General features: G+C 48.4%; 1 protein-coding gene across 1 annotated transcript in view; it reads right to left on the minus strand.

Moving 5' to 3' along the window:
* Positions 1-6,089, minus strand: part of SLC15A1 (solute carrier family 15 member 1) — a 70,003-nt gene extending 63,914 nt beyond the window's left edge. The window contains 1 exon segment of the mRNA NM_001319589.1: positions 6,053-6,089. Coding sequence (NP_001306518.1) covers positions 6,053-6,056 — 4 coding nt within the window. The 5' untranslated portion in view covers positions 6,057-6,089.
* Positions 6,090-12,445: the final 6,356 nt, after the last annotated feature.

The raw sequence follows: 12,445 nt of genomic DNA on the forward strand, positions 1-12,445 counted from the left end.
AAAAGGAAAAAGTTTATTTCCCCAAGAACATCTCAAATGTATAAATGTCTGCCATGCCCTAATAGAGCTTATAATAAAATCTTGTCACTAGGGGCAGATTGTAGAAGTTCTAAATGCCTAGTTTGAGAACTTTTAACGAGCCTTCTTATGTAAGTACATTTTGTGACTTTTCTAGTTGTCAATCTGATCTCTGAACCAAAATTCCCTCGGGACATGGACCTCTTGTTCCATATCCCCACATCACACCTGGAGGACCCTAAACCCTCTCTGCAATGAGAGGCCCCTTTCCGCCGCCCAGTGAGGGGCTTTGAGAAGTCTCCAGTCTAGGAACTGGGAGGGGAACTAGACCTTCCTCCTTAAGCCTCTGTGGAAGACCCTGTCCCTCTGCCCCGAGCTGTGGCACTTCCCAGCGGCTGAGCCTGTGCTTTAACTGTGTTCTCATAGCTGCCGTCATCCTACACCCCAAAAACCAGAGGCGCCGAGAGCAGAGGTGTGGCCCGCCCTGGCTGACACAGCCTCCTTTCTATCACATCCATGAGGTGACCCCAGGGTCCAGTGTCCTCCGCAATACAGTTCCAGCTTCTGAAACCAAGGGACAAAGGTACAAAAGAGTGACTCCCTGGTTCTTTGTGTTGCAACCCCGGGATGATGAGTCAACCGTGCTCACTCAGCAGAGAGTCCTCCTCTTTCTCTCACTGTCCTCAAGGAAGAATGTGGAAAAGTTCCTCAGGCCTGACCCTTGTTTTTATTTCCTTATCGGCTCACCTGGGACACCTACCCACTTTCTCTCCTGTAAGGCGTAGAATCAAGATGCATTTGTGTCTGAGAGCTTCTGTCCCTGCCATGGGAACACAGCTGGCTGGGCAGTCTCAGCTCCAAGATTCCACACCAGGCCCCCAGTCATCAGCAGCTCCACCGTGGGGAATAGAGTGGCAGTCCCATTTTCTAGGGAGGATCCCTGGTAGCTCAACTAGCCCATTGAGTAAGTCCTGTTTGTTCTTCATGGAATGGTTCAGTAACTCAAAGGGCAGTAGAAAAAAATTATTAATCAAAATATCCTGGCCTGGCACAGTGACTCATGCCTGTAATCCCAGCACTTGGGGAGGCCGAGGCAGGTGGATCACCTGAGGTCAGGAGGTTGAGACCATCCTGGCCAACATGGCAAAACCCCGTCTCTACTGAAAATACAAAAATTAGCCAGGCGTAGTAGCATGCACCTGTATTCCCAGCTACTCTGGAGGCTGAGACAGGAGAATTGCTTGAACTCAGGAGGCAGAGGTTGCCGTGAGCCGATATCGCGCCACTGCACTCCAGCCTGGGTGACAGAGTAAGACTCGGTCTCAAAAAACAAACGAACAAACAAAAAAACCCAAGTGAAACAAAAATGGAATAATCTTACTCAGGACATTTTGTAAGGGATGTGAAGGACCATGCAAACATTTAGCATCCCATCCAAACTGGGCAAACCGAAAGTAGGCAAACCCTCCTGCTTAGACAAACACTCCTAGTTGCTGCTTTCACTGATCTCATAGCACCTCATTTTCCACAACTCTAACTCAGAGTGGAAGAGTGCTGTTTATGGGCTTATGTTCCTGCCCCCTGAGGATATAAATTTCTTCAAGGCAGGATTATTTTATCCTCTCATGGTAAGTAAATAGATAAGCGATTCAGGTGCATCCCGGCCAGCCCAGCTGAACCACATTCATTTATCACTCCCATTCATTTCTATTCTCTTTACTTCTTTGTTTTTGTTTTGTTGTTGTTTCAGACACAGTTTCTCTGTTGCCCGGGCTGGAGCACAGTGGAGCAATCTTAGCTCACTGCAACCTCTACCTCCTGGGCTCAAGTGATCCTCTGGCCTCAGCATCCTGAGTAGCTGGGACTAGAGGTGTGCACCACCACGCCCAGCTGTTTGTTTTTTTTTTGTTTTTTTTTTTTGTTTTTTTTTTGTAGAGACAGGGTTTTGCCAGCTTGCCCAGACTGATTTCAAACTCCTGAGCTAAAATGATCTGCCTGTCTCAGCTTCTCCAAATGCTGAGATTACAGGCGTGAGCCACAGTGCCCAGCTCTCCCTATGTTAAGATAGCACCAGCAGACTAATTCTCAAGTTCTACCTGCTAATTTACCCAATGCTTCATTGTCATGGACATGTACCCACACGGACAAGCCAGGGGCCAGACTGTACTAGACCTTCCCACAGCCTAATTTTTAGGACACAGTAGCAACATTTGCACATGGGCAGGGGTCAAAAAAAAAAAAAAAAAAAGAACCCAGGGGTTCTTTAGAGCCGTGGCTCTCAAAGCATGGGCCTGGGACCAGCAGCATCACACCACGTGGGAACGTGGTGAAATGCATGAGCTCTACCCTGCCCCTGAGACTCTAGGCGAGGGGCCCAGCAAGCCCCACTGCTGGAACAAGCCCTCACTCAGATAAGCCTGATGCATGTTCAAGTTTAAAAACCGCTGACTTAGGGCAATATTAGCCCGAAAGAACCCAGTGTTAGAAGTTCTCTCTTCTTGCTGCTGGCTAGGAGGAGGTGGGTTCCCCAAAGGTCATATGCCAAAGGCCTCCTTCAGTGTGAAACCACCCCGATAGCTTGCAGCAGGGACACCAGCTGCCCTGGTACTTCAACATTGTTCTTCGGTTGACTCAAGAGCTGACAGGAAGAGAGAACGTGGAGGGACGTGCCAGGTGTGAGGGACCTTCACAGCCCATCCATCGTTTTAAGCTCAGGCAGCTGACTTGGAAAAACCCATCAGAATCACAAACAAGGCCAGCCAGGAGGCTGAGACCTGGTGGGGCAGGAAGAGAATAAAGCCTCCTTCATTAAGTGAGTGAGAATCTCCAGTCAACCTGGAGGTCTTGGCAGATGGAGGCAGGTGCTTGCTGCATAGAACCTGAAGCCTTGTACCTAATTTTCAGAGTCCATTTAGCATAGTCTTGGTAAGCTTCGAATAAGGGAGTGAGGTGGGGTGGGAGGAAAGAGATCAAATAGTCTAAATCTCCAGCAAAAGTATCCCCAGCCCCGTGACCCTACGAAGGCTCCGGAGGCTCCTTTTTCTTACTGAAGCTTCTTCCCAGCATATAAGAAGTTTTTTGCTATTCAGAGACTGAATTCGACCTGACAGCCCTCGGGAAAAGAACGTCTCCCCACCCCAGGCTCTGAGAACCACACAGATACCTTCGCTAGGGTCCCCAAACTATGGCTCATGGGCTAACTCTGGCCCACTGCCTGTTTCTGTGTGGCTCACAAGCTAAGAATGGTTCTTACATTTTTAAGTGACTGTGAAGTTTAAGATTTTGTGGCACATGAAAATTACATAAAATTCAAATGTCTGAGTACATAAATGAAGTTTTATTGAAACCGCTCTGCCATTTGTTTATTGTCTACGGCTGCTCTAGAACTGCAGCGTTGAGAAGTTGCCACAGAGACCAGCTGGCCCCCAGGACCCAAAGCATTTCCTACCTGAGGCTTTCCAGAAGAGACTGTCGACCACTGCTTTAAAACAAGGAGGTGCCGTTCATGAGCCCAACAAGAAACTCGGCCAGGTTTGGCTGTACATTGCCACACCGAAAGCAACTTTTTTTTTTTTTTGAGACAGAGTTTCACTCTTGTTGCCCAGGCTGGAGTGCAATGGCACGATCTCGGCTCACTGCAATCTCTGCCTCTTGGGTTCAAGTGATTTTCCTGCTCAGCCTCCCTAGTAGCTGGGACTACAGGTGCCCGCCACCACGCCCAGCTAATTTTTGTATTTTTAGTAGAGACGGGGTTTCACCATGTTGGCCAGGATGGTCTTGATCTCTTGACCTCGTGATCCACCCGCCTCGGCCTCCCAAAATTCTGGGATTACAGGTGGGAGCCACTGTGCCCAGCCCCAAAGCAACTTTTATTTATCCTGTTAACAGTTATGGATTCTCCTTGTTTCTGTTACTAAGTCTAATAAATGCCTTAATGGTACAATTCTGAGTCTCATCCAATCCCTCACTTTCCTATTCATTCAGAACTTCTGCTCCTGGATTCTCAAGGAATGAAAAAGCACCTACTGTGAAAATTTGTTCCAATTACAGTGGGATGAAGTCAGAGGCAGGAGGCACAGGCTTCTCTAAGGACCACGTCCTTTTTGTCTCCTGCCCCATTCACCAACTGCTTCAAGTGTCCCCTCAGTCACTGAGGGATCTGAAGCAATTCTGGCATGACCTAAGCACCAAAGATGTTTTTCTTTTTTTTTTTGAGACGGAGTCTCACTGTCACTGAGGCTGGAGTGCAGTGGCACCGTGTCGGCTCACTGCAACTTCCGTCTCCCAGGTTCAAGCAATTCTCCTGCCTCAGCCTCCCGAGTAGCTGGGATTACAGGCACCTGCTACCATGCCTGGCTAGTTTTTATATATTTTTAGTAGAGACAGGGTTTCATCATGTTGGCCAGGCTGGTCTCAAACTCCTCACTTCAGGTGATCCACCCACCTCGGCCTCCCAAAGTGCTGGGATTACAAGAGTGAACCACCGCACCTGGCCAAGATCTGCTCTTAAGAGAAGTTACTACTACTTTTTTCCCCCTTAACCATTAAACTATTTTTTTTTCATTTACTAACCCTTGATATTGAAAAGTTAGGACTTCAGTAAAAATCAAATCAGTGTTTGCATATAAACTTTTTGTTGCTATTCACATGCTATGTCAATCTCAGTTGCAAACAGAAAGGACAGGTTGCAGACTAGAACGCCTCAATTCATTTGGAAGGAGGCTTCAAAAGCTAACTCTATTCCTTCACCAACAACCAGGCAGCTGCCTTTGACAACTCTCGAGATTGGATATGCTGGAATTGCTCAACAAGGGTCATCAATTCCAACTCAACAAGGATGCTACTCAGGTATTTGGTATTTGATGATCAACAGAAATACTTCAGAGCACCTCCCAGCAAAGTTACATAGAGTGACAGGTGGGACTTGTTTAAGGGCGGGACTCAGAACGGCAGCCCGGGAATCTGCCTGCAGAGCTGAGCTCTGCCCCAGTCTCCACCAGAGAGGGAAGTTGCAGATCTTTCTGGAACAGGCACAATTGGCCACAATTAGAAGTCCAAAGTGTGAACCACTCACTGCTTCTCCTTAGGAACCACCATACGGTGTGTCCGGCAGGCGTTCTGAGAGCCAGAGGACGGCTGCGCCCCGGGGCTGGCCACCGACACACATCGCCCCACCGGGACCACTGAGGCAGCCACTGACCGACATTCCTGTCTACAGGCTCAGATCCCTCTCAACCACGTGGCCACATCTTCTGCAAAGTGCTGGCCGGGGGCATCCATGACACAACTTTGGGGAACTGAGTGGGCTTCCTCGTCTTTAAGAAAGCAGCGTGCTGGGCTGCTCTCCTGAGGCTCTGGCTCTGCATCCATTCATTCTCTCTGGGTCTGCCTTAGTTCCCGGGTGGTTAATTCCGAAGCGGGGCAGGAGTTAAGTTGCTTCCTAGCTGTTTTGTTGATGCTCCAGCCCCATCAGGAGCCAGCTCCTTACCATTCTGTAAGGCACAGAAGGTGCCTTCAACTAAACCAGGGGACGGTGCAGAGGGTTAAGAGGGGGCCACAAAGAGAGGGCCCCAACTCCTCTTGAGCCAGGGCTCCCTGCGGAACTCCAGGGTCACCTCGCCACCCAGAGGCAAGACAAGTGCATAGGCAGCCACAAGGCGCCCGCCAGGTAGACGGTGTTTCTGCGGTCCCTGCCGTCACCCGCTGGGTCCCGTCCCGCTCCACGCGTACTCCCGGCCCGCAGGGTAGGAACACGAGGACCACCGTGCCCCACCGGCGGGAGAATCAAGATCGCAACCTCGGCGGAGTCGGCGCCTCTGGGCACCTCAGGCTTACGCGCCCCGGCCGCGCAGTGACCACCCGGGAGGGGACCTCGGGCGCCCCGCAACCTCCCGGACCCCGTGGGCCTCCGGGTCGCCCCGCTTCCCACCGCCGCGTCCCCTTCGCGTGTCCCAGCCCTCGGTGCCGGTGCCGTCCCCGTCCCCGCGTCCCTCAGAGTCCTTAGCCCAGCCGGCCCCCCGCCCGCCGAGCGTACCCATGGCGGCGGCTCCCAGGGCTCCTACGACCGGCTGGCGGGACGTGCTCCTGGCAGGTGCGGCTCCTCAGACCTGGCGTCCAGGTCCGGCCCCGTCGTCCCAGGTGCAGCCCCAGCTCTGTGAGGCGGGGCCACCGGCTCCACCCGGGGGGCGGTGCTGCGGGGAGCAGAGGTCCGTGCTCCCGAGCCGTCGCGTGTGGACACCGGCCCCGGCCCAGGTGCGGGCGGGAATTCCCCGACCGAAGCGCGTGGCAGGCCCGGGGAGAGCCAGTCTAAACGCAGATTCCCAGGCCCCATCCCCAGGCCAGCTGACTCAGGAGGTCGGGGCTGGGGCCCCAGAATGTGCATTTCTAAGAAGTCTAAGGGGAGGTTGTTGCTGCTGGACCCAGGATCACACTTTGGAAACCACTGTGGGAGGAACGCAGGCTTCCGGGTGGGGAGGCAAAACACAGTGGGACAGTGGTCAGCTGTGTGTGTGTGCACGCACACGCACGAGTGTGTGTGAGGATTGTGTGTGGGTGTGAGGATTGTGTGTGTGTGAGCATGTGTGTGAATGAGGACTGAGTGTGAGGGCATGTGAGAATGTGTGTATATAGTTTGTGTGTGAGAATGAGTGTGTGATTGTGTGTGAGAGTGTGTGTGTGTGTGAGAGTGTGTGCGTGGCTTTATTTTGAGATTCAATCTTTGAAAGCATTTCTGGGGGATTCTACATTTCCTTTCTTTAAGAATCATCCTTTCTTTAAGAGGACACAAACAAATGGAAGAACATTTTATGCTTATGGATAAGAAGAATCAATATCATGAAAATGGTCATACTGCCCAAGGTAATTTATAGATTCAATGCTATCCCAATCAGGCTACCACTGACTTTCTTCACAGAACTGGAAAAAACTACTTTAAAGTTCATACGGAACAGAAAAAGAGCCTGCATAGCCAAGACAATCCTAAGCAAAAAGAACAAAGCTGGAGGCATCATGCTACCTGACTTCAAACTACATTAGAAGGCTACAGTAACCAAAACAGCATGGCACTGGTACGAAAACAGAGATATAGACCAATGGAACAGAACAGAGCCCTCAGAAATAACACCACACATCTACAACTATCTGATCTTTGACAAACCTGACAAAAGCCATGGGGAATGGATTCCCTCTTTAATAAATGATGCTGGGAAAACTGGCTAGCCATATGTAGAAAGCTGAAACTGGATCCCTTCCTTACACCTTATACAAAAATTAATTCAAGATGGATTAAAGACTTAAATATTAGACCTAAAACCATAAAAACCCTAGAAGAAAACCTAGACAATACCATTCAGGACATAGGCATGGACAAAGACTTCATGACTAAAACACCAAAAGCAATAGCAGCAAAAGCCAAACTAGACAAATGGGATCTAATTAAACTAAAAAGCTTCTGCACAGCAAAAGAAACTATCATCAGAGTGAACAGGCAACCTACAGAATGAGAGAACATTTTTGCAATCTACCCATCTGGCAAAGGGCTAATATCCAGAATATACGAAGAACTCAAACAAATTTACAAGAAAAAAACAACCCCATCAAAAAGTAGGCAAAGGATATGAACAGACACTTCTCAAGACATTTATGCAGCCAACACATGAAAAAATGCTCATCATCACTGGTCATCAGAGAAATGCAAATCAAAACCACAGTGAGATACTGTCTCATGCCAGTTAGAATGGCAATTATTAAAAAGTCAGGAAACAACAAATGCTAGAGAGGATGTGGAGAAATAGGAACATTTTTACACTGTTGGTGGGAGTGTAAATTAGTTCAACCATTGTGGAAGACTGTGTGGCGATTCCTCAAGGATCTAGAACTAGAAATACCATTTGACCCAGTGATCCCATTACTGGGTATATACCCAAAGGATTATAAATCATTCTACTATAAAGACGCGTGAACACGTATGTTTATTGGGGCACTATTCACAATAGCAAAGTCTTGGAAACCAGCTCAAATGTCCATCAGTGATAGACTGGGTTAAGAAATTGTGGCACATACACACCATGGAATACTATGAAGCCATAAAAAAGGATGAGTTCATGTGCTTTGCAGGGACACAGATGAAGCTGGAAACCATCATTCTCAGCAAACTATCACAGGGACCGAAAACCAAATACTGCATGTTCTCACTCATGGGTGGGAGCTGAACAATGAGAACACATGGACACAGGGCAGGGAACATCACACACTAGGGCCTGTCGGGGGGTGGGGGATGGGGGAGGGATAGCATTGGGAGAAATACCTAATGTAAATGATGAGTTGATGAGTGCAGCAGGCCAACACGGCAGATGTATACCTATGTAGCAAACCTGCACATTCTGCACCTGTACCCTAGAACTTAAAGCATAATTTAAAAAAAAAAATCACAAAACAAAAATAATAACTCAGTCGTTGTCTCCAGGTTATTGTTCTGTTTTCTTGCCTGATCTCAGGATGTTCTGCAAACAGAGGGGAACATTAAAAGGCGGAATGAAGGTGAGTTTCCACAGCCTTTTTGTTTTAATCATGCTGAAATACTTGCAATGTAAAACTATTTGAAGTGCACAGTTCAGTGGCATGAAGTACATTCTCATTTTTGTCCCACCATCCCCACACCAGCTCCAGAACTTCTTCATCTTCCCAAATGGAAACCCTGGACCCAATAAGCAATACTCCACATCCACCCTTACCCCCAGGCCCTGACACCCACCATTCTCCTTTCTGTCTCCATGAATCTGACAACTCTGGTGTCTAGGGAACAAATCTCCAGTGTTTGTCCTTTTGTGTCTGACTTCTTTCACTTTGGGTAATGCCCTCCAGGCTCATCCATGGTATGAGTGCCTCAGCGTTCCTTCCTTCTGAAGTTGAGGAATATTCTGTCGTGTGTGTACAACACACTTGGTTTATCTGCTCACCTGACTCTATTATCTCTTGAGTCTCAGCATTCCCCCAGCAAGTCTTTCTGGAAGATTGTGGTGCCTAGGGAGAAACAGAGACTGCTATTCCACAGAGGTGACTGAGTCTGCCCTTCCCAGGCTTTCTTCACTGCAGCTGAAGAGTAAGAAACTCTTCCAATAGTTGCGGCATTGATACACACAAGGGAGCGGTCAATGTTACCTCCAGAAATGGGGGCTGCAAGTCACAGGACCTCATGGGGTAGAAAAATGCAGCCTCGGCTGAAGGAAAGGAAAAGTTTCTCTGAAAGGTTTGGAAGTACACTCGCAGTTGCTACCCTGCGAGATATGCTGGGAGTAGAAAGGTGGGGCTTGCGATGGCTTGTTTAGGTCAAAGTTTTCTCTGCAGGGTGGTATTTCTGTGGCTGAGCTCATGAACCCCGGAATCCTGGACTCCCGTAAACACACTTTTGGTCTAGGCCAGCGGTTCTTAAACTGTGATCCCTGGACCAGCCGCATCAGCATCACCTGGGAACTTGAGAAAAATGCAAATTCTCAGCCCCACCCCAGATCTACTGAATCAGAACTTCTGCAGTGGGTGCAGCAACTTCTCAGTAGTTGTGAGACAAATGCTGTTTCTTTCGCATGCTTATTTAATCCTTCATGTAGGCATTATTTATTTATCACCTCCCAGTGCCAACTACCATGCTAGTGATGGCATTAGGCAGAGACAGGCCTGTGCCCACAGAGCTCACATTCTTATCCGTTAAAGCATGGCCAAAAGAGGCAAGGGACTCAAGATGGAGAAGCCTAATGAAGAACAGAAATGAAGGGGGTCAAAGAGACAGGCTCTGCAGATCCTGAATAGATTAGCCAGTCCCTGGAGACCTGTGTCTCGCAGGGCTGCTCCCTGGCAGGCTGTGTAGCGGATGATAGTGTAAACCAAAGTAAATTTCTAAGACCCGCCCCCACCCACCCATCATCTGAATGGACTTCCTCCTCTGCCAGGGCACTCTTAAAATTTAACCTGAGAGACTGCTCCAGGTCATGATGGGAAGTGGGGATTGGATGTGCCTCCTTGTACCTCTTGGGCATGGCACTAACATCAATGCAGACCTTAAGTCTAATAAAAAACATTTACAGGCCGGGCGCAGTGGCTCACACCTGTAATCCCAGCACTTTGGGAGTCCGAGGCAGGTGGATCACGAGGTCAGGAGATCGAGACCATCCTGGCTAATGCAGTGAAACCCCGTCTCTACTAAAAATACAAAAAATTAGCCGGGCGTGGTGGCGGGCGCCTGTAGTCCCAGCTACTCAGGAGGCTGAGGCAGGAGAATGGCGTGAACCCGGGAGGCAGAGCTTGCAGTGAGCAGAGATCGCACCACTGCACTCCAGCCTGGGCAACAGAGCAAGACTGTCTCAAAAAAAAAAAAAAATTTACAATCTATTCTCTCTGAAGCCTGCTACCTGGAGGCTTCACCTGCATGATAAAACTTTGGTCTCCACCACCTCTTATTGCAGCCCATACATTTTCTTTCCATTGATCTCAGCTCTTTAGATAAATTCAGCCAATTGTCAACCAGAAAATTTTAAATCTACCTATAATCCGAAAGCACCCCCCTCCCCCCGCGAGTGCTTCAAGTTTGTCCTGCCTTTCTGGACTGAATCAATGTACCTCTTAAATGTATTTGATTGATGTCTCATGTCTCTCTAAAATGTGTAACACCAAGCTATGCCCAAACTACCTGACCTGTTCCCAGGATCTCCTGAGGGCTGTGTCAGGGGCCTTGGTCACTCACATTTGGCTCATAATAAATCTCTTCAAATATTTTACAGAGTTCGACTGTTTTCGTCAGCAGTAGATTCAGTTTTTACACCCTCCATCTGGGCAACAGAGTCTATGTATTATATTCAGTTCCTGCGGCTGCCGTAACAAACTGCCACAGACTTGGAGGCTTATGAAAACACGAGTGTGTTCTCTCACAGTTCTGGAGGTCAGAAATCCAAAATCAAGGTGTCAGCAGCATGCTCCCTCCGAAGGCTCTGGGGGGACCCCTTGTCTCTTCCAGCTTCTGGTGGCTCCACGTGACCCGGGGCTTGTGGCAGCATCACTCCCATCTCAGCCTCTGTCTCCACATGGCTTCTGCCCTGTGTCCTGTCTTCTTTTCCTCCCTTATAAGGGAACTTGTCATTGGAGCTGGGCCCCACCCTCGTCCAGGATGAGCTCATCTCCATATCCTTAACTTGCTTCCATATGAAAAGACCCTTTTTCCAAACGGGCCCAGGTTCCAGGCGGGCACCATGAGCCTCCTATACTCCCCAAAGGGGCCCAAGTCTAGAACTGGAGTGTACAGAACTGGCCGGCTGGTCCTGGAGACACAGAGGTGTTGCTTGGCTTCAGAGAATTGTCCTTAGGCAAATATTCTGATAATGAGATCAGCACTCAGCGGTAGCAGTCAGGGTTGTTCAAAACTAGGCCTGTCCTTGTTTTCTTACTGACGCACTTAAACAATACCAAGGTATCCTAGCAGTCTGTTCCAGGAAGAACGTGACCTTGAAAAGGTGGCTTGCAAACTTTTTGGAGTAACAGTGTCATTTCCTCCAGTTCTGTTCTTCAGATTGCTTGGCTGTAAAGACCTTTTCATTCCATCTCAGAGAGAAATTGAGTAGATGTCAAATGTACAGCAATTAGAGTTGCCATGGAGATGCTGATGGTTAAGGAAGGGACTTGAGGAATAAACAATAAGAGTGAATCCCATAGCCATTATTTGAGAAGAGAGAGAATCTGGGAAATGTAATGAGATGGCGGGGGAGGAGGTAGGAGGGGAATAAAGATGTGAAGGTTACCTGGAAAGTAGGAGAAGGAGGAAGACCAGTGGAGAAGGAGGAAGACCAGTAAGCAACTCAAACTCATTCAAAGGCGCTTGGGAACCAAGAGCTGGTGGACAAAATTCACAGGTCTTGGCATGTGAACCCCCAAGGCCTCAGAATATTAAGGGTCTAGCCCCAGGAACATGGGATGGGGGGGCTTCCAAGCCATGATGTCCTATTTATAGCATCTAGATGACAAGGTGATCCATAGTAAATAAGTACATTACCATGAGCACCAAACTAATCTAAATTAAAACTTATTTGGCAGATTTTGCTTGTAAATCTAGTTCTCAATCTTGATTGTCTCTAGTGTTAGCAGTAATGATCAATATTGATTACACACTTGGTGTATGTCGATCCTATTATCAATCTCATTGAATTCCTTCCCCACTATAATGCTATGGGTATTATTATCAGGGAGCATTTTTTTCTTTTTATTTTTTATTATGAAAAATTTCAAACATACATGAAAAGAAAGAAGAGAATATGGCTGGGCGTGGTGGCTCATGCCTATAATCCCAGCACTTTGGAAGGCTGAGGCATGTGGGTCACCTGAGGTCAGGAGTTCGAGACTATCCTGGGCAACATGGTGAAACTCCATGTCTACTAAAAATACAAAC

Source organism: Macaca fascicularis, chromosome 17 (genome assembly GCF_037993035.2).
Source record: "Macaca fascicularis isolate 582-1 chromosome 17, T2T-MFA8v1.1".
NCBI lineage: Eukaryota > Metazoa > Chordata > Mammalia > Primates > Cercopithecidae > Macaca > Macaca fascicularis.